Below are 23081 nucleotides of genomic sequence, written 5' to 3' on the forward strand. Positions count from 1 at the left end.
CGGGACGCCGGGACACAGGAGCAAATTGCGGGACAATCCCGGGAAATACGGGACGTCTGGTCACCCTGATTGCAACCTGCTCAGGTGATGTAACGTGAGTAACCGAAAAAACGGACTTTGTTTTCTGAGAGAAATATTCTTCACAGTTGATTGGTGGGATTTTAAATTTTCTTCCTTCAAACAATCTTTGACACAGTGATGACTATCTAAATCATTAAAAAGTACAATTTTTTAATAAAAAAGATGAAGAAAAACTGAAACGTGAGTAACTTTGTAACTTGAGTAACCATCATGTAATGTCAGTAACCAGTAAAAATTATTCAGTGAGGTAACATTTTCTGTGGGATGTCAAATTTTAAGTCTCATGGTGAGTTGTGAAGTTATTTTTGATTAATTAAAAGCAAAATGAGGGTACACCTCTTTGATGTGACTCTTTGTTCATCAAAATATCAGTGGTCGTACAATCACACAAAAAATTGAATATTAGTAGAAGTATTCACAATGCGAGAGTGCATTAGTAAGACTTGGTTTCGATTAACCAAACTTTAAAGAGTGTTCGAACAACACATTGAATGCCCTTTATACCTGTAACCCTATCTAGGCCGGGTATTTTGGGAGTTGATATGGCCCGGGGGCCTCCCAGGCCCCCTTGAGATCTCGGCCATTGGCCGCACGATCACGCCGAAAATTTGCGCGCAGGTTGTCTTGGACATAATCTACAATACTATACAGTAATTTATTTCATGCAAATTGGTATTAAGCGATTATGCTAATTTATGCATAATTAGTAAGCGAAATCATACTTTTCCCTCCTACTTCCCAATAAAGCTCCAATTGTTACAATTTTTGGTATAAAATCTCTTTTTGATGTTCCTAGCAGTGAGTTTTACACACATTGAATTTTTAATGACTTGTGTGTTGTTAACCATACATGGACAAAATATAACGTGAGTAACCGTAACGTGAGTAACCATATTATCTGCACCCCAAGTAAAAACCATGTGTTCTTTATTTTTTTAATTATATACATTATATATATATATTTTTTAATTATATACATTATATATATTATTTAAGTTTGTCTCCCTAATATACTTCTTTGAAATGGATATAATCATCTTTCATAAAAGCCTTGTATGAGGAGACTTTTCACTTATGTCGACTTTTCATTTTGTGCATGTCCAAATCATGTAACGTGAGTAACCGACACATTTCAAAGATTTACCAGGAGCATAATAAAATTTCTCAAGTTTTGTTTTTATACAAAGGATAGTCAGACTGTGTACTTTGTTGTGATAAGGAGATGTTTAGTTCCTATCAATAATAATGGAGTTACAGCTCCAAGTATGAGTCAAGGTGTCTCCAAATGTAACGTGAGTAACCGTGGAATAGCCCCTATGCAGATACCTAGTAATCACTTTTTGTGTTCTGGTAAACTCTTACATAAAAGTTTTTGCTCAATTTGCTCTCATTTCATTGTTTCTGCATCAATTATGGTCACCCTTAGTGTATATGATCCTTGAGTAAATGCTTTTTTTTTAAGTTTCAGATATGTAACTGATATATTTATAAGATAAGTGTTCAAGTGGCATTTTAAAACAAATATAAAAACATTAAATAGATGTTTCTTACATCCTCAAATGTTAACTTATTTCTGTGTAAAAGAAGAATGAATGAAGAAAATATTTATTGGTCATCACACTTCTTTAAGATTGGAGTGTTAGATAATACTCTAATAATTTGCATTATTACACATACAAGCCACTTTTTTTCAATATTACATTTAAACCCTTTATTGATTATCCTTTCAGATGTTTGTCTGCTTGAATACCTGTCCTATGTATTTTACATTATCTGTACCAATGAAGAAAAAGAAAAGAGTGCAATTTTGTTGATATTTAACTCTAATATTCAAATCTTTCTTCATATGTATTATCAGTTTTTGCACAAAAAAGTGTTTTCACACTGAAATTTATTTTGTGATACATCGGGTATATTGCTTTCATTTTGCATTCATTTTCAACTCGTACAATATTCATATTGATGAATGCAATGTTCAGGTTCAAGTTTATTTTTTTAATTTGCCATAAAAATGTGTACATAAACAGGAGAATTATCAGAAACAATTAAAGGTAAAAAACAAAAAAAAAGCATTACAACTGCAAGTGTAACAATCAAGGGCGGAAATCTCTCCCCAAAGTTACGGGGGACCAAGGGCTGAAAAATTTAACAAGCAAAAAAAAAAAAGGTTATCACCCCCCACTATTTTGGGTAGGGGGAACGTGTACCCCCTGGGGTTTCCGCCCATGGTAACAATCAGGTTTATGGGAATTGAGAACGACAAATAGAGCTAGAAGCCTGTATTTGATATACCACTCAATTGCATGTAATATTATATACAATTATTGAACTTTAACCAAAGTTTTATTCATGCTTTCAAAGCATAAAGAATTAAGGCTTCCTATTATGACTTGTTACATATCCTAATTTTTTATATTAAAATTAAATGCTGTATTTCATTTAAAAGGAAAAAAAAGTTTTTCGATTCTTTTGGATATATGGCATGAAATCTGGCTTATGGTAATTATAGGGAAATAAAAGTATGTGCATTTAAGTCATTAAAAGAGACAAAGTTGACTTGCTTAATTATTTGTTAAAGCAACTCATCATCTAGTTTTAGATCACTGATGTGTTGACTTGCTGACTCTTAGTTTGTCGTTTCTATCAGAACATCTAGTCTTCTCTTTGTAAATAGATTTAATTGCAAAATATGAAATAGCTTTTATGACATCCCCCCCCCTCATGAAGCCAAATTATTTAGTAACCTATAGCCATTATTTATTTCCACTGACCAATCAAGTCGGATTCTTAGTTTTAAGTTGAAAAAAAATATCTTGTCCAAAACAAGTCTTCAACTTATTTTGGTGAAATAAAGCGAAAACAGAATATATATTAGAGGATGTTTGTGTGTGAGAGAGATTGAGAGGGAACAGTCTGAGGAAAGGGGATGAAAGAATGGGGAAAATAAGTCTGAGAGAGAGGTAAGAGAAGACCTTAAGACTGAGAAAACGGTTTGAATTTTAATAACTTTATATAATCATAACTATATAATCACAATTATAGATCTTCATGACAGCTGATACATTTTTCCTTCTTGTTCTCTTTTGTGCCATGATCTTCATATTTTTTCTCTCTTAATTCTTTTTCCCTTCTCCCCTCTTTCCCTTGTTCTTTTTCTTCATTTCTGTTCTCTTTTTTTGCCTTTTCTTTTCCTTTCTTCAGAAATGTCTGAATATCAGCTCTGTGAATCAAGATTACCCTTTTTGTACGCATTGGAGCTGTATTATGAACGCGACATCATGTTCAAGGTTTTAAGAACGGTTTAAAAAAGCAAAAATATTCCATTTAAAGATTGTGCGAGTTTTATTCAGTAAACAATTCACGTACGATGTCGTATTCATTGCAAACAACAGAAATCATTTCTCATATTACTATATTATTCAGATATATAGTAACAAATTTGGGAAGAGTTAAACATGTTCATACCAAGTCTTGTATCAAATAAAATCAATTTTAAACGAAAGACTAAATAATTATGTAAAAAGATCTATACCCTCTCAATTACGTCCCCGTAAAGACAGCCCTTACTCCCTTTTCTACCCCCTTTACACCAGACGAAGTTCCCGCTACGTTCTTGAAGTTCTTGAAACCCTGGGACGTGGCGCCAACTTTGTTTGAATTTCTCGAAAGATGTGAAATTTTCACGTGCGTGCTACGTCCGCATCACATTAATGTGACGTCTATGCTGCGTGTGTAGTGTGCCCACAAAGTTCATTCTGCGCGCAGAGCCGGTCCATGCTGCGTCGAAACGGTTCCCGCTACGTTCCGACTACATCCAGCAGATTGCGCGACTTTCTGTACCTTCGTCTATTTGGACGTAGAGCCAACCGAGTTTACGTGGTGGCCGCGTAGTGACAGTACAGTAGACATGGACAGAGTTGTTGCCAGGTTCTTTCGGTGTCCGCTATGTCTATGAAGCTGTTGGTAGGTCTTTACTGCGTCATTACTACGCTCGGTTTAGACGGCGCTTCCGCTACGCGGACTTTGGACATGTTCAAAGTCCACGTAGCGGAAAATTTGTTTTCGGAGATCATGCAGACTTTGCCACGTCAATAACAGTTCTCTCTACGCTCTCAGTACGCTGCAGCAGTTCCCACTGCGTCATGGCAATTTTTCTTTGACGTAGCGAGAACTGCATGGACGTAGCGTTGGTGTAATGGGGGTATTATATTCCAGTCCAAGAAACACTGCCTACTATTTCATTTGATTGCACCTGTCAACAGTATGACCCCTTTGACCATTAGATTTCTCATTCCATGGAACCCATAAAAGTCAGATGGTAAGTTAAATTTCGTATGACAAGAATGCAATTTTTGATGGTTATTCTATATATTATAACATTAGAAGACAAAAGTTATGTTAAATAACAAGCAGACATACTCTACATTAAATACTCTGTTACCTGATATCTACAAGGATACAAGCTATATATATATATATATATATATATATATATATATATATATATATATATATATAAACATATATTACTATGATTTTGTCAAATACTCGTCATCTGTTAAGAAAATGTGTTAAGTACGTTCGGGAAAATTAAAAAATAAGCTAAATTAAATAACCCAGGTACACCTACATGTACATATCAAATTTCCAATATGCAATTGATTTAAACTTGATTAAAAAAAAACACGAATATGGTGATAATTTTAATGGTAAATATTCTTATATGATACACAACATGACTTGTCGAACAAAAGAATATGCGATGTAATTAAATCTTTGCAAACACGGAATCACGTACATCTCTATATCATGGTTTGAAAGAAACAACGCCCTTATCCTCCAAAACATTGAAAAGATGTTTTGATACGTTACTTAAAAATTCATGTTTGTTAAATTACCATAAAAAATACCTGGTCCATGCACAGCTTTAGAGGAGCAAATGAGAAAATAAATTGGAGCAATGAAATGCATAGAAACTAGTTTAAAGATTATTGGAATTTATTCTATTCATTTATGGGCTTATTATGGAAAAAAAATCATGAAAGTCCATTTTGTGCACGAGGTTTTTTTTCTTCTTCAGAATTGACAATTTTTATCTGCTTCGCTTTTATTCACTCTAAAAACAAGAAATGTTATTTGAAAGGTTGGAGGAGTGACAACATTTTCTAAATGTTGCATTTACCACTTTAAACGGTTCTATCCAACACTTAAAATGTTGGATTAAGCTTTATACAAGGTTGGATGTAACATTTGGAAAAGGTCACTCCTCCAACCTTTCAAATGCTGATTTAATATTTGAATTTTTAGAGTGTTGCTTAAAAATAGATATGATTCAACACGCTTTGGTTAAAAAAAAGATAAATGCGCGTTTGTTTTGTTTTCAATTGACACTCAACAACCATCAGTGATATCTACAGATCATGACAACAAAGATTTTAAGAGATTAATACTGAACATAATGATAATATTACGGATACTTCCTCTGACAACATTACCATTTCCTTCTAGACACTTTTCGTAAGCAGGGACATCTAATTCAGTAATAGCGCAGATATGTAACCTTTTACAATCGTCATCGCAATCGCCAGCAGGAGCCATAGCCGTGTTGTAAGTGTAATATCGAGCAAAGTAATCCGTAGTCGCATCCGAGATCGAACCGTCACCACGAAACTTGTCAACAAGTTGGTGCAGAGATAGGGGGCTAAGATCGTCGATATCGTAGACTTCGGTGGCGCGGTACTCTAGCGCCCAGGTCGGGTTGTTGGTGCTGATGTCGAGATAGTATTGATCGATGTCGATGATGTCGCCCGTTTCACGATCGTAGGTTATCATACGGAAGCTGGGATATCGAGGACTCGGTGTTTGGCGAGGGGTAATGGCAGTCTGGACGTAGAGAGCGTTGATAGGCATACCTGGGAAGTATTAGATCATACATCATCGGGGAAGGAATGATTTCGTGTTATCTTAATTAAATATAAATTCAGTGGAATAAAGATATCAATTATGCATGGTGGTGGTACATGGTGATGATCTAATGATGATGATGATGGTGGCGATGATGATAATGATCATGATGATGGTGATGATGATGATGACGATGATTGTGCTGATAAGGTGACGATGATTATACTGAAGATGATGATGGGCATATATAGTAAATGTTTAATGTTGCCGAAACATGATAAATTGATATTTTTGAAGAAAAAAAAATCTCACAATACGATAACTGAGAGAAACCAATACTAATTGGCCATGCACCAAAACCATTTCGATTGCCGAGAAAATTTGGGAAGAAGATACGATAGTTCCAGCTTTTGTGCTCGTTAAAAGAATGAACTCACCCGTGTCGTCGTAAAGAACCCTGAAGCTGTCGTAATGGTGATGGCCAAAAAACTGCCCTTTGATCACGTCACTGTATTTTCTAATAATTTCTAGATACCTCACATTAAAGCTGGTTTGAAAAGACACTTTCGTTTCTCTTTCCAAAGACCCAGGTAAGATGTGAGCACTGATGAATACCTATATACAAAAGGTATTTTATAAAACAAAGATATTATTTTAATATCGAAATGTTTATCTGATCTGAAAACAGCATGTTTGCAATTGTTCTAACGTTTCCGAGTATAGCGTTACGGTTGATGTATATACTTTCTGCTATAGCAATATGCAATGTACTGTGCAATTTGTAACATTAACATTTAATTCCTAAGAATCCTAACTTGGCTCGACTAACATATCAACAGACGATAAATAACAATTTTATTCTTATGCATCGGGTTGAAATAATATTTAGTTACCAACCGGATGCTTTGCAACTTCAGATATTACCATTATGTGTTTCTTACAGATTTGAATGCCGGAGTTCTTTAGGCCTCTATATACATTCATCGTATTTGGTGATCCAAAGTTGAAAAAAGTTTATGTTATGTCTTTACAAATCATGATCAGATGTTGAATCTTTTTACCTTTTTACTGGTGTTCTGTGCGGCTTCTAGTGTGTGGTCAAGCCAGTCGAACTGACCAGCTGGATCAGTAATGCCTTCTGTCAGTGGATCCTTGAAGTAATACATAGCTGTGTTAAGTACTATCATCCATAAGTTGCTGTTGATTGGCGTGACATAGTAGCCGCCTGTTGAAACAATACAAACCACTTTAATTCAAACTCTGGTTCTATATTATTTACTTGTAATCATGTCATTTCTGATTCCAAATGATAAGATTCGGCGATGAGAGACAGTGCGACCATGGATAGCTCTATGGTGCGACAATGCAACTTGACGCGATAATCCTTATCCCTTTGTAGTGTTTGTCGACATTTAACTTTATAGGTCGACTTGGCATGATAAATTGTCTCGCCATGTCGACATAATAATTCTGTTAATTCGACATGACATGATGGGATATCATGTCATCTGGTCAAGTAGATCGTACTCTGAAGCTCCCGTAACATGCAGGCCTAAGGCAGTAAAATGGTGCATATGATTTTCACCTTTACTATTCTGATCTTGAACAAAAATATTCAACAAAATGGCCAAAGAAAAAACGAAACAAACTAACCTGCTTTGAAAGTTTTATTAGCATCTTGATAATTAGCAAGCCATGGGTCCCAAACATCGGCCAGACTGTCCCGGAAGTCATTCGGGTCGGGATCAAGAATGTGACGAGGATAGTTGTCATGGTTACCAATTGATGGGAAGACTTGCAGACCAGGTAGCCTTTCCCTCATCTCATCGGTCACATTTTGGATGATGTTGAGAACTTTTGTAGAATTTAGAAGACTCAGGTCTACAGCACCCGGTGTGTCTCTGGTGGCGCATTATTGTTTAATAAAACAGAAAGAATTCGATGTCAACATTTTTGAAATATACAGTATACATTCATGTAAGGGTTGTATGGTATGTAAATCGATACAACGACATCGATTTAATTTGAGGGAAATTCAGTAAGATCAACATCTTTTTCATGCATATAAGCACCCAGGATGTTCATAGATTATACTTTATTCATTGAACGGCGCTTAACAAAATCAGACAGAATTACATGACTGATGCGTATAGGTTGCACCATAGAGGCAAGGACTCTTTATCTATACAGTATAGTGGACAATGGGAGAAGCATTATTTTACACGGTCTACATGTATATTTACTGGAACACATTGTAGATGGGGGTGTGTAAAGTGACAAGAAACGTAGATCACCTTTCAATAATTAACTTAGTGTCTGTAACCATGAATTGCCAGATGAATAAGATAACTGCCTCAATTGTTTACAAGATGAGCACATTCTTGCATCTTAACGTATAATAACGAAATGACACCTTTCACTTTCAGGACCGAGGCAATGCAAATTTCGAGGGGGGGGGGGGGATATACATACTATTATATTTCTTATGAACTTTGTTAGCCTACCCCCGATTATGGGGATAGGTAAGTATGTGAGCCACCTACCCTGTCCAGACTACAAAATCTGTGTCGCTTGTCTTGGTATTAGCCATGGCCTGGAAAACACTCTCTACCAGAGCCCAGGGGGAGTCACAATGATGACTTCCTAAAGGGTACTGGGCTGAGTCAACGGCCTCGCTACAAGAAGAGTTCGGAGACGCGCCATTTCCATAGAGAGGGTCATAATGAACATCAGAGATGTGGAGAAAATTCCCTTCTAGATGGAGAAGGTGTATGAGAAAAAGAGAAAGAATGGATGGTAATGAAAAAGATATATATATATATCAATATATCAAAGTTTTTGCAAAACTATAATAAAGCTGATGATGATGACGACGATGATGATAAACATGAAAATAATGGTAAGGGTATTGCATGACCATGGTAAGTCAATGGGAGTGCTGAAGCACCCATGATATTTTCCTGGAAATTTGGAAAGTGTGACACAATGGAGAAATGTAACAAAAACGACCTACCTTTTGTGTAGAAGCCCTTTTTGTATTATTACTTTGATTCTTTACTAAATGAAGACTCTTCTACTTTTAAACTACATTTCTACTTATTCTTCTATTACTTCTACTTGTACTCTTACTGCTACTTCTACTACTACTACTACTACTACTACTACTACTACTACAACTATACTACGTCGACGACGACGACTGTACTGTACTGATGCAGCTAATACTACTACTGCTACTACTTCTGAAACTACCACTACTGATGCTACTACTAAAACTACTGCTACTTCTACTACTTCTACCACTACTACTACTAGGCCTACTATATTGCTGCTGCTGCTGCTACTACTATTGATGATGTAAATGATAATGTTCATTACTCATTTTAACATGTTGATTGTATATTGCTTAATCTGCTTAAACAGATATTTTCCAAAAGAGTGTAATGATACACAAATAATTTGTTATTTTAGTATCAATCTGGTGGGCGTTAAGTCCACCAGCATTTGGATCTATATCAAGTTATGAATCATTTACAAATCACTAAGTAACGATTTCTACTCACTATGACAAACACAACATATTATTCTAATAAATACATCTTTGAACCAATTATTATAGTCTACAAAGTTAACATACCCATGAAGACATATCAGTAATTTGCTTATCGATATATTTATAATCTGGTATAGTGCATATTAATGATTACAGTGAACCACTTACCGTCTCCCCGTGAGAGTGTAGCGATTATGGATATACAGTAGATACCAATCAATACTCTCGTGGACATGTTTCTTCGAGGTTTAGTTTTCCTGTTTCCTTCCTATGAGTAGAACTATTCATGCAATGAAGTCTGAGATAGATGCAGTTCACGACAAGTATATGTTTGTTTTTCAATTCCGCTTATCACACAGGTAATTCCGGGTGTATCAAGACCGATGGTAATCGGTGATTACGATCAACAAAATGTAGGAATAAGTGAAGCCTTCAGAAAGTTAAGGAAGATAAAATACCCTGGCCTGCATCTCTCCTTCTCTCTTTTCTGCTCTCTCTCTCTCTCTGTCTGTCTTGTGCCGTGCATTTATACAATATTTGTTAACGTGATGGAATGTTTGAATCTCCTTTGCTACGTTCCCAATCATGACGTCATCGGATATATTGACAAACTTGGGATTTTCCAATCAAAGTATTGTCCGGGAATGGACTCTGATCATAATCGTTGTAGCCGCAGATTAAGAAGTTTCCATTAGACTGCGATATATTTTTGCATTTGTTATCTATATCATTGTGACAACAGACACGACCACCCTTGTAAAAATACCCATTTTTTCGGACTCGTTGCATGAAGATGCTCCTAAGCATTTGACATTAAGGTCTAGGGAAACATGGCATTCAAATTTGTCCAAACATCGTTGAACAAAATAAATTTTTGTTTCATTGCAATAATACACACACAAAAGAGCTTCAACGTTATTGTTATGGAGACTCAAATAATTACACTTCTACACATGTCATGTACCATATCAATCACCATCTATTTATTTACCCTGATGAACATGATGAAATGATCTTCTCAACTTTCACAAACAAGAGAGCCTGTTATGTACAGTTTGTGGAATACACAACCTCTTTCTTGTTACTTACAATTATCTATGTGAATTCACCATTTACTATGGTTGGTTTTCTAAAGGTCTTGGTTTATTTTCACCCAAAATCCTATATGACATGGTTATTTCATAACATATTAAGCGCACAATCAGCATTAAGTGATTCCATTGTCTACTATTCATTCATATACATCGTTCCAACGAGATGGGATTAGGCCCCGATCTATACTTCACCGTTTGGTATACAACTCTCGTACCTATTGAATGTTTAGATACCACTTGAATACTAAATATTTTGATCTAACATCATACTGTCAGTCAGCTCTCATTTCTAATGCCATATAAGCTCTCTACACAAGTTTATAAGCACACTGAGTTGAAACGTACACCACCCAGACCAAAATTCTAATTGAAACCCATTGAACACCCACTGAATTTTCAATTGGTGTCAATTTTGATTCAGTTGTTATCAATGAGTTTCAATAGTTCCAAATTAGATACCAGTTGAGGTCGCATTGTACGTAGGGTCAATTGGTCTCAGTTGGGCCTACTGGCCCCATTAGAATTCAATATGGGGGACCAACTGAAGATCAATACCCATTGATCGGTTTCAATTTGGATTTAGTTGGTGTCAGTGGGTTTCAATAGGCCCAATGTGTCCAAATTAATATGAGTTCCTATTGTATAGGGTCAATTGGTTTTAATTGGGCAAACTGGCCCCTTTATAGTTCAATGGGGGACCAATTGAAGACACATCGATGTCTAATGGGGACATTTGATCCCAATATGTCTTCAATGGGTCTTCAATTGGTCCCAAATTAAATTATAATGGGTTTCAACCCCACTGCATGAGCCACTTGGACACAATTTGTTTCAGTTGGGACCAATAGCCAATTGGTTTCAATACGGACAAATAAATAATCGGTTTCAATTGGTTTTGCAATGTATTTCTAAATCATTTACAATTTTCCAGTGATACATTAGTTTAAGAAACAAGTAAAGAATGAATAACAAACAGTGAAATACCCATAAATGATAAACATCTCAATTGCAATCGATTAAAAGTTTATTAGTAGAACACTAACCGTACCCAAGCCACACAAAAATAAGGTACATGTACATGCTTCTAGCAGCTGCTCTTCACCATTACTGGCGTGCACCTGTAATCCAAGCTGTGGGGAAGTTACAAATTGATGCAGAGGTTCGAGCACTGGTCACGTCTTTCGGACGCGTCGGTCCCAGACGTAAATAATCATATCTGATTGAGTGATACACGTCTGACAAAACTCAAATACACACACACGCTCTTCACCAGATGGAATAAAATGTTGCACGATATCTTTGCCCTTGATATTCATGCAGACAGATATCAAGCTTCGGTATAGCATGAGCAGATATTGGTGGAATTTCCCAATTTCCAACTAAGATAATTTTGTTCCACTAATTTTGCTTTTGCTAATTAGAAGTTCCCATTGCTTCCGATTGAAACCAATTGACTGTAGTTGGTTTGAATTGGATCCTAATTGGTTTCCAAAATGAGACTAATTGGCTATTTTTCCAGTTGAAACCAATGATTGGTTCCAATTCGGGCCAATGCCAATAGTCAATTGGGACCTTTCGCAATTCTCACCGACGCTAATATTAGGGTCCCCTAACACAAATGTTAACGCTTAATCATACACTTGATTTTTAAGATTGATTGTACATTGTAGTCAATAGAATCAAACGTAGAAAACTGTTCTACAATCAATGCTAAGCTTTGTGTTACCGGGGGATTACAGGCCCTACAGATCTGCCTTTCGTGTGCAAAATCCTTTCCCGCGACACCCGCACCATATGTGTATGTATATTACGACTGATGGCTGGAGATTTTCGAAATGCAGGACCTAAAATAAATTATGACATGGATAAGAAAGTGGTTTTTCAAAAAAAAACGACTACATATTGAGAGAGGAAAAACTTACTGAATGAAGGCTTAGATATAGATCATTACAGTCCATCGAATCGATATTGCATTTAATGTGGATTATTGGTGGATCACTGGCAATTGATTTCATGGGTTAGATCAACCTCTCCAGCCAACATTTCATTTCGCATGCGTTGATACACGTATGTACACAGCATGCAATACGTTTGACCAGAGACGTGTTGACCTCGCGGGTTTCTTTTGTTTCTTTTGTTTAACCCCTTCAACACAAACGATATGCCTCTAGCACACGATGTAATGGGCATTATGTTTTACTTTCCGCAGAAATGTGGATTAGATCCAAATTCCGGGGGGACCACTTCCATTGATGAGTGGATACCAGGCACGACCATGGGGTTTCGAACAGTATCCCGCTAAACAAGGGAAGCAATTAATTATTTTCCAGACTATGAAAATGCATCTCTTAACGAGTGTGAAACCCTACAAGTATTGGATATGTATCCTTTTTTCAGCATTTTAAACATCGTTTTGACACCTTTATAACGTTACATAGGTCTATACGTAATGTACTTGCCCACTCTGTCCCCTTTAACGCGTGGTCGCTCTTGGTATCCACTAATCAATGGAAGTGGGGCCCCCGGGCGGCCTCTCGAGATCTAGGAGGAGTCAAATGTTGATTTTTAAAGTCGTCCTCGATCGGATATATCGCTGTTACCATAGTAGCAACCAGAATTTTGCACACGAAACGCATATTGAACGTTTCCGTCGCAGATGCGAAACGAAAAAAAAATCTCATGTCACACAATTTGCATTGCCGGCCAGAGTTTTACGACGGGCCCAAAAAGTCTCTTCCAAAATCAAATACCGTTGTAAATTAGCGTCCGCATCCTCAAACGAAAGGTCGGGAATGATGGTTAAGGGAACCAATGTTTCACTTTCCATGTACTCCAAATTGAAACCAATTGCCAAATGGGATATTCAATGGGTATTCAACCGGAAGTTGTCGTACTCGCCCTTTCAACAGTGATGGACGAAAAAAAATATATATGCAATAGGCTATTGATTAATTTGGAACTTCTTACTACTGTGCAATAGCTGGTAGTTCAAATTAAACCTGGTCATATTATGTAACTTGCCTCTAACCGATTTGACCATAAGGGTTAGCTGAAATTTAAACTTCTTATTACACGAGTATCCAAATCACCATGTTATGGCCACGTCCTAGCGTAGCCACCTCTACCCATCCAATCTAAGAATATGTTGCATATGGTCCTATTTGATACATTCAAACCAAGTTATGGTTAGAAAGTGTATTTGAAATTTTACTGATATCACCAAGGGCCGACGACGATGAAAAAATGCAAATGACCAGGCCTTAAAATGTTAACGGATATAGAAATGTAAGAAAGGTTAAAATCACAGGCCTTTCATTATGTGGAGGAGCCGTGGTTTAGTGGTTCTGACTCTCGTCTTGTAAACAGAGGGTCGTGTGTTCGAATCCCACCGCGGTCTGGCGTCCTTTGACAAGGCGTTAATCCACACATTGCCACTCTCGACCCAGGTGCTAAATGGGTACCCGGTAGGATGTGAAAGTCATTGTAGCTTGTCCAGTAATGTGTGCGCCTCACAGGCGACTGACTGGAATACTCCCCCAGGGAGTGGAGGATGTGTACACATTGTGTGCTGGAATGACTGATTGAATCCGACGACCGGGGTAATCATATATCTGTAAAGTGCTTAGACACGTCGTTCCGATGGATTAAGCGCTATATAAAAGCGGATTATTATTATTATCATTATAGTTACCTATTCACTCCAGAATTTCGATTGACTAGAAACATAAGAAATAGCAACTGAGAAATTCCATATTTGATGTTTGATATTTATAGCATGATGCTCAGAGAAAGGTATCCGACATGTATGGGCATAATTCTTGCAGCACTGCAGCAAAACATCCGTGGGATAATTATAATGTTTTAATGAAAAATATTATAATCTGTTTATTTCATATTATGGCTCTGGAGTCTAGATCATTAACATTATGACGTCATGCATATCCCTTGAGATAAATTTAGATCAGCACCTAATAGGGGTGTCAACTTCCAAGCAAAAATAAATCATGGGGATTCCCCTCCTTTGCTAAGAATTTTAACGTCATTGATGACAAGTTACTGGCAAAAGGGCACCACTAAGGTCTGATCCTTTTAGCGTTTCAAAAATGTGCGAATGCATAGAATATACAATGTACTATGTGAAATCATTTTTTTTTATTACAAAGCGAGCGTGTGATGTCTATTTCCAGGGTTTACTTGACTTAAATTTCCTAGGATGTGTAACATTTTAATACTCCATGACGTTTCTGTTGATGCCGTCATGATAATGAGCATCCGTAAAGTTAATATTCGTGCAGTCTATATTAAGTCTCTAATAGTCTATTATAGTGTATGCAGGCAGTGGGATAGCATCTAGGCAATAATTTTGCAATATTGAGAAAAAAAATCAATTAATCATTGGAGGATACATATAAAGTGTGTGTGCAATTTATTATTAAAACACCGAACGGTGACAAGGTTAATAGAAATGACCATCAAAGGGAAAATTATAAAATAAGGGAAGGTGATTCTTTTTAACGGTAATCGGTCATATTCCTTTTTGTTCGTTATGTAAGCCGTATAAGATATATTTACATCAGAGTTATGGTTCTTAGCGCTATTTGGATTTTAATTTTATAAATTATTAATCTCTCAGTGGACCCCGTGTTTAATTTCCACATATTCCAATAATAATAATAATAATGATAATAATAATAATAATAGTAATAATAATAATAGTAATAATAATAATAATAATAATAATGATAAAATAATGATAATAATAATAATAATAATAATAACAATAAAAACAACAGTAGCGAACACAATCTTCTTTATCTTCCTAATACTTTTTACATGTACATAAATTCGTTTTAAATTTGAAGTATCGTTCAATATCTTTTTGTTAGCGTTCATTGATTTGATACATCAAAACAACAATGAGCAAACAATTTGAGGGGTTTCTTATGAAGACACAAATAGGCGAAAACAAATAATGAAAGCCCACGCGTATGGGGAATTCCAACCTGTCGTAATAATTATTATGGCAATCATCACATTATGAAATTCTGTGAACAACAACCTGACTAACATGAGCAATAAACATTATTTATCCAAAATATTTCGTTGCGTTTGAAGGAAATCTATACGTACTTTCTTCAGCAGTTGCAACTGGTGTATGAGACAGCCTGTCGACCTATACCTCATCAAATAAGAACGAAAACTGTAACAACGATATTCATAATACTAATCCATGTTCTGCAATGTCCTCTTATGGACTAGCTGAATGATATTCCATTTGACATTACTTATCTGTCAGCTTCTAGTTTTATCATTATACTCAGAAATTTAGCGAGTGGAACATGGCAAGCAGCAAGCCTGAGTGGGAGGTCCTGGGAGCATTCTCTATCGACGAAGAGGGCCATTACAAGAACGACAAAAGTCAACGAAGATTTCTTGTTGAATCTGTTAATGACCATCTCGATTTCAACTTTCTTGAAGGTATTGATGGTTACATTGCTCGGAAGCGACGAAAGTTTACATCCTCGCCCCTGACACAAGTCCTAGAATGGATCCAGGATCATAATGAAGAGCTAATTCAGAATAGAGTTCTGGAAAATGAAGTAGGAGGAACCAGAAAGTAAGTTGGCATTCAAGTTAGATTCAAATTTGTTTAGTTTATAAACTTGAATTTAAAGCATCCTTCTCCCTCGCAAATTATTTGGGAGTACGTACTGGCGGATCTAGAAGGGGGGGGGGGGCACAGCCGGCTCGTGCCCCTCCATTTTGAGAAACAAAATCAAAATCTATAATGTAAAAAATGCCGTTAAAAAAGAAGTGTGCCCCCCCCTTTGAAAGTGAAGATCTTTTTTTTCTTGTTAATTTTTTTTTCGGGAACGCATTATCCTTAATTTTGGGTTAAAAGCCCTTTTTTTTTTGGGGGGGGGGGTTGGCTTGTCAATTTTTTTTTCGGGGACGAAGTATTATTAATTTTTGGTTAAGACCTTTTTTTTTGCTTGTCAAAATTTTCCTCCGAAAAATGTACCCCCTTTTGGAAAATCCTGGATCTGCCCCTGCAGGGGGTACAGACTATATGACTGATCTAGATCCATACTTTAAAGAGCCATTGGTATGGGGAAATGGAATGGGTTAGAAATTATTGTCTCCAAAGAAAGACATCGCTGAAGAATCGACTTTGATGAGCATGTTGAATGAAGCGATCTGCAGTCTAAAACTGGATCGGGGGGGGGGGGGGTACCGTAAGTGGCATAATCTTGAGGACATCGGAGAATACCTTTGATCTTTGATTGCTGTTTGAGTGACATAGTATATGGAGGTGTAAAGGTTATAATGCCAAGACAATTTTGAGAGCAGGCCTTTTGTTATCAAAGCCTGGATACGACCATGCATTGGTGAAGAATTTACCTGACGTCATATAGTATTTCTTTGTAAGTTTGTACTTTGAACCCAACTTGAATGATCCCGAACTCCCAAAGCACCTTACTCTTTTTAATACCTGAGTACAGAGTTTTCGCATCGCGACAGAACGATTTCAAGAACAAAAAAAATGCATTGAAAATGCCCTTCAAATAACAATACACAACTTGGAGGTCTTTGTCGAATATTGGTAAACCTGAACAGTATCTTTCGTTTCGGTAAGGACGAATAATTGCTAATCATATTGTTTTTCCAGAGTCCACGACGAATAAAACTGCTGTTTTGATTTGGCCAAGTTTCGACAAAGACTTTTTGGTTGCCCTTTGCCATGAAAGGCATTTGGCAATAGATTTTCTTTGTCTTGGGAGCATTCTGCGTCGTGGTGAGAAAACATCGTATAGTTATTATTAATCGACACTGCACATTATTTACTTGCCAACTTGCACCATGCGCTCTTGAGCATATGAATTGGAGGTCTATGCGAATAATCGTTATCAAATTGTTTCATGGACTTAGAAATGATAGAAATTTATTGAGACATGTGTGTGTGATATTTTCTTTTTTTTTTTTTTAGCTCTGATCAGGAAAACAGTAATTAGGCCTAAAGATAATTTCATTAATTCAGGTTTTCGATTGGATCCATATAAGGTAGGGTGTGGATATACTGATCTTGGATAACATTGCACTTTGTTGGAGTTTTATGTCCAAATATAGCTTCAAGCAAACTTTCTAGAAGTTAATTTGACACCTGACATCATTTTTGGGGGTAAACTCTTAGTCCTTCTATTCCTATATCTAAGTAGTCTTATCCCCTTCTTTTTTGTCTACTGTATATAGAATGAATGTCGATTTCGTTGGTAGTGGAAATGTATTCAGCCTTCTTCTCCGGGCTTGCGAAACCATTGATCTCGTAGAGATTCTTGTGAGGCGTGATCATGGCACGTTGTACATCGAGACCAGCACTCGTTCGAACCCACAAAAGAGGGAGGCCAGGGTTCCCCAACCCCTATTGCACGTTAGACCGCAATTGGTGAGTCAAAAACATCTCCTGGTATGTTTAGGTAAATGCGTGGGTGCTCATAGGAAGGGACATGCAGGCGCGGTTCGGTGGGGGGGGGGGCTTTATGGGCTGTGAATTAGAAAAGAAAGATTACCTATAAAATGGTCAATTTAATGAAGAAAAAAAATCATAATGAAATATCTTCAGCATTTTTATACATACACTTTATTATATGTCCTGAGAGTATCTGTCCCATAATAATTTTGATAACTTTTTATGTGGTATGTACGATTAGATAGAAAACTTGAGGTATGTTTTTAATGTGACATGAAATTCTTTGTGCCAAATAAGCCTAAGATATGACTGCAATGAATGAATCTAGGTGTCAGTAAAGTCAAAACCTACAACAAGAGTTGCAAAAATAAAATCCTTTCCAAATACATTTATCATTAAATTAACGAGAATTTTTTTTTCATAGACACATTAGTGTCAATTCTTATTGTAATTTCTATTAATGCTACTACAGTTATTATTCTTAGCATTATATAAATATAATCGTTATTATGCAGTACAATACCTTACAAACTACATTTTAAAATAAATTAACATGAACATTTTTCTTATTTGAATGTTAATTCTAGTTATTCCTCATACTACGAAAATGATTAATCTTAAATATTACTATTATTGTTATAATCATTATTATTGCATTATTATTATTAGGCCTACTATTATCTTCCTTACTATTATCATTAATATTATTGTCATCATTATTATTATTATCATTCTTATTATCATTATTATTATTATTATTATGATGATGATGATTATCGTTATTATTTTCATTATTATTATTATTATTGTTGTTGTTGCTGCTATTGATATTATCATAATCATATTATTAATACTGTTATCATTATGATGATGATTATGTAGAATGTTCAATCGCAATATCCACGAATGAGGTGCAGTGGAAGACGTCCGGTAGCAAGAACAGGAGCACCAGCACCACGGTCAACGAGGGGAGCTCGAGCAGGTAGATCAGTAGGAAGACCAGCACGGAGATCAGGAGAGAGCCGAAGAACATCTATTCTTACGGTACCAGAGCCAAATGAGAAAAGAAAAGCAGAATTCGCTGGGAAGAAATTTTCAACTTGTGTAACGACCAGTGAGTCATCATGCAAGATTGATTTACGTTATTTTATCTATCACTGGCATACAGTAAAAAAAAAGAGTCGAAGAGAAAAGAAAAGAAATGGAAGAGAAAAGTGTGAAATATGATATTATTTTTGGAATATGTCAAAATCCATCACAAAATTTGATATCTTGACTAAAAATGTCGAAATTTGCCCGATACGCCATATCTGACCTTCTAAAATTTTTGGCTCATTACGCCACTTTTTTGACGTGCGAAGCAGAATTAAACAAACGGTTCCACTTGATTTGACGCTATTTTTGGAAGCCGGTATTATCTAGGAATACACCACTGTGAAGCAATCAGATGATATGGGGCTATTATGCCGATTTTAGTGACTACATATTTTTTTGCCGAATGTACAGTAGTATTTTGTTATCTTGTAATTTCCTATCATGAATTTAAGATCTTAATTTTAATATATAAAATATTAATGTTTTTGTTTTCTGTTTTTAATATATAATTGGTCATATTGTCATTTATTCATTGATTTGGTTCTTCCCACAACGGCCTCTTATTTGTGTTCTTGATTCTTACAAGTTGATGATGGCGGAGTGCCTAGCGGTGACGAACCGGTAAATGTGTACGCAAAGTACATGACCGTGACAAAGATGAAGTTTGGTGAACACATCATCCTCCAAAGTAACGAGGTTCATGCCGAACGTAGCCACGGGAGCGACTCTGTTATGACATCGCCAGAAAACTGCGTGTTGTTCAGAACCAAGAAGGCCCATCTTGATGGCAAAGCTTTGATGAACTTCAATAGGTCAATATATCTATCGGATTTGATTCAAACATTCTAAGGGGGACCTCGTCTGACAAAGTTCTGAGTCTTAAAAAACAACCACATCCAGTTGTTTTTGATACATAAGTTTTATCGAAAAAAATATACATTTTAAAGACTGTTATAGGAGTTCATAATCAGGATACATATCTTACAAAACAAAATTCAAGCGCGAAGCGCGAGCTGTATGTGCTTCATATTCAGATCTGAATAGGGATGTTTCAGTACTTTTGTAAATTTTTTAAACATAATGAGTATTTCACGTTGCAAACTAACGATTTTTTAATAAATTGACTTGAAAAAACAAACATATCTTCAGTGTCTGGTAATGATCATGAACAGGAAATCTCATTAATTAAAAATGTGAGCGAGAAGAGCAATTGAAATTGCTATAGGCCATTAGGCCCCGTAATTATGTTGTCTTGTAGATTCTTGTTATCTTCAACTTTCTCCCTCGTATTTTTAGCTTCTTTTATCTTTCTCCTGCATTTCTTTTTCTTCTTCATATCCTTCTTCTTCTTCTTCTTCATCTTCCTCATCTTCCTCTTCCTCTTCCCTTTCCATTTCTCCTATTCCTTCTTCTTCTTATCATCTTCTTTTCGATGGACTATTCTCTTTGTTATAGGGATGCCTCAGTCACTTCTATCCCATGAAGTTGGATGGCAAAAGCTTTCTCCGCATGCGATCATTTTTAGAAAAGAAAGTCTACCAAGGCAACCATTCGATATGCATTAAACCCAATTGCGATCAAAATTTGATCGCAATTGGAGCAATTAAAGAGTTAAATGTGTCATGATGAAACTCTCCTCTCCTTCAACAACCCCCTTTCCTCCTCCATCTTATTATTATCATATTTTTCATTCTTCTCATGCAGGTACAATACTATGAGATGGTGGTCCCAGGCTTACATAGCAGGTGTTCCCGAGATATTGTGTGGTATGAGAGATGATAGAGCACATCAGATCAAATCGGTCAAAACGATGAAGGTTGAAGACCTTCCTGGAATGTCTGGTGTAGGTTTTAATTCTTCAATTTCGATTCCAATTTCATTTTTATTTTTGTATTATCCCTTTTATTAATTAGTGATACATAGACATACAAATCAATTTAATAGGGGGATCGAATATGAATACCAGAACTCTTACTACGGCAGCCTGAACACCTCTTCTTGGCGACGTCCCCAGGGCTATGAGAACTTTAAATAATTTCATGTACATTTTTAAGTACATTTATTAACTTAGTTCCAGATTATTCTAGGATTTCCGACTTTGCCAACGACCTTCAATGATGATGATGATGATCCACAGCATTTTATTGCGCTATTTATCTGTTAAAAACATTCAAAGGCGCAGGCTCATCCAATAGCTCATCCATTGACTATCTTTATGTGCGATAGATGATGTATTCCGATTTGACTTAACTCCTGCTATGGATTTGACTATTTCTACTCAATTTAGGGTTTCTGGGATCCAAGGATGTGTCGAAAGAAGTTTAGAAAATATCTCTCGGATATCAAAAGATTGATCACAAAAGACAATCCTAGGTAGGTTTATATATTCATCGGATTTTCTTCTCCTCATCCGTGGTCGTACGCAAAAGATTGGGGTGGGGTAGAAGGTAATTGGTCAATCAAATAAAATATTTATTTCAAATTTTCTAAAGAAAGGCGATGAGAAAATGTGCATTGTAATGAAAAAAAAGAATCCACCGCCCCGAAAATGAATTCGTTGTCTCACCCACATACATCGACTGGTCACGTTATGTTAGTTGCTTACAAAAATTACAATAACAGTCATTGCCTTTTTTGCACTTTGTGACAATAAAATGTAATGGCTTTGTATTTCTTGTAAGAAATTGAATACAACCGGATTTCGATATTTGATTTTCCCATTTTCTTCTCCCTTTTCCCTCCATCCGTCACTCTTGTTTGTATTGTTGTTCTTCTTCCTATTGATGTTCTTACCTTTGTTCTTCTTTTGATCCTTCCTTTTCATCTTCTTCTTACCCTCCCCAATTTACCATAGAGTTGTGTATCGTCTGGAGTTACCAGAAGTAAGACTAGGACCTAAAATCAAGGAGAGACTGCAAAGCAGGACGTTCATCATATCGGAAGAAGATATGAATGAGAATTTAGTCACCATCCCTGATCAATATCGCAGGGAAGTCTTGTGTATCAGGGAAGGGGTTTGACAGCCTATGTTGTTGATTGGGGGAGGTGCTATACAGGGCGGGGGGGGGGGGGAGGCAGTCATATATATTGCTGTACACATACGTGACCAAATTATTTCCAAACACACCCTAAATGAGTTTATCTCTTTGTGCAGAATAACCCCCTAAATAAGTTTTTTTCGAGCTTCATTTCCACTTTTGGCCCCTAAACAAGTTGTCGTCGCCAGAATATGACCCCGAAACAAGCTTTGTACAATAAGGAAGAACCCGAACTCTTTTCAGAAATGAGGAGGAAAAGGCCCCAGGGAAAAAGCTTGGGGGGAAATAAAAACCCTAAACACGTTTGGCCAGTCTTCAAAAAGGTTTGGAAAAAAAACTTTCCCTATATACGTTTGACCACACGATTGACCAGCCTTTCAAAACCACCCTTTTTTGAAAATCAGTGTTTTTGATACCCTTAAAAAAAGCACGCTCGGCCCTCGTCCAAAACTAAAAAAAGAAAAACCCTTTAGATACGTGTTTTGGTCACGCGTATGTACAGCAATAGGTTGCCCCCCCCCCAGAGGCGGGGGCACCCGGCACATACGTTGCTAGTATCATCCCTCCCTTGCGTGGCCAGATGGTTGGTTGGTTGATGATTTTATGGGTTGGATGTTTGGTCGGCTTCATTTTTGATGATTGATTAGTGGTTGATGAGTAACTCAGTAGGCCTATAGATACATACTAAAGTTGATAGTGGGTAGGTTAGTTGGAAAATTGTTTGATTGGTTGATACCGACTGGTGCTTGGTATAGTTGTATTTTTTGGAAGGTAGCTTTATTGATTGGTTGGTTGCCTGATGATAATTGAAGACGTATGACTGTTAGTAGATTAGTTGGCTGGTTGGG

General features: G+C 36.5%; 2 protein-coding genes across 2 annotated transcripts; one reads left to right on the forward strand and one right to left on the reverse strand.

The window, feature by feature from the left end:
* Window positions 1-5472: 5472 nt before the first annotated feature.
* Window positions 5473-10125, reverse strand: LOC121414953 (acid sphingomyelinase-like phosphodiesterase 3b). The gene is made up of 6 exons (XM_041607999.1): window positions 9707-10125; window positions 8529-8739; window positions 7639-7886; window positions 7047-7210; window positions 6423-6600; window positions 5473-5993 (listed from the first exon to the last, which is right to left on the reverse strand). Exons 1-6 carry the CDS (start codon window positions 9771-9773, stop codon window positions 5500-5502), a joined length of 1362 nt encoding a protein of 453 aa, XP_041463933.1. The 5' UTR covers window positions 9774-10125; the 3' UTR covers window positions 5473-5499.
* A 5772-nt stretch (window positions 10126-15897) lies between these two features.
* Window positions 15898-22519, forward strand: LOC121414954. Its single transcript, XM_041608000.1, has 7 exons — window positions 15898-16249; window positions 17884-18076; window positions 18983-19214; window positions 19782-20007; window positions 20900-21038; window positions 21483-21568; window positions 22050-22519. The coding sequence occupies exons 1-7, from the start codon at window positions 15972-15974 to the stop codon at window positions 22213-22215; spliced, it is 1320 nt and encodes a 439-aa protein (XP_041463934.1). The 5' UTR covers window positions 15898-15971; the 3' UTR covers window positions 22216-22519.
* Window positions 22520-23081: the final 562 nt, after the last annotated feature.

This window comes from Lytechinus variegatus, chromosome 5 (assembly GCF_018143015.1).
Source record: "Lytechinus variegatus isolate NC3 chromosome 5, Lvar_3.0, whole genome shotgun sequence".
Classification (NCBI taxonomy): Eukaryota; Metazoa; Echinodermata; class Echinoidea; order Temnopleuroida; family Toxopneustidae; genus Lytechinus; species Lytechinus variegatus.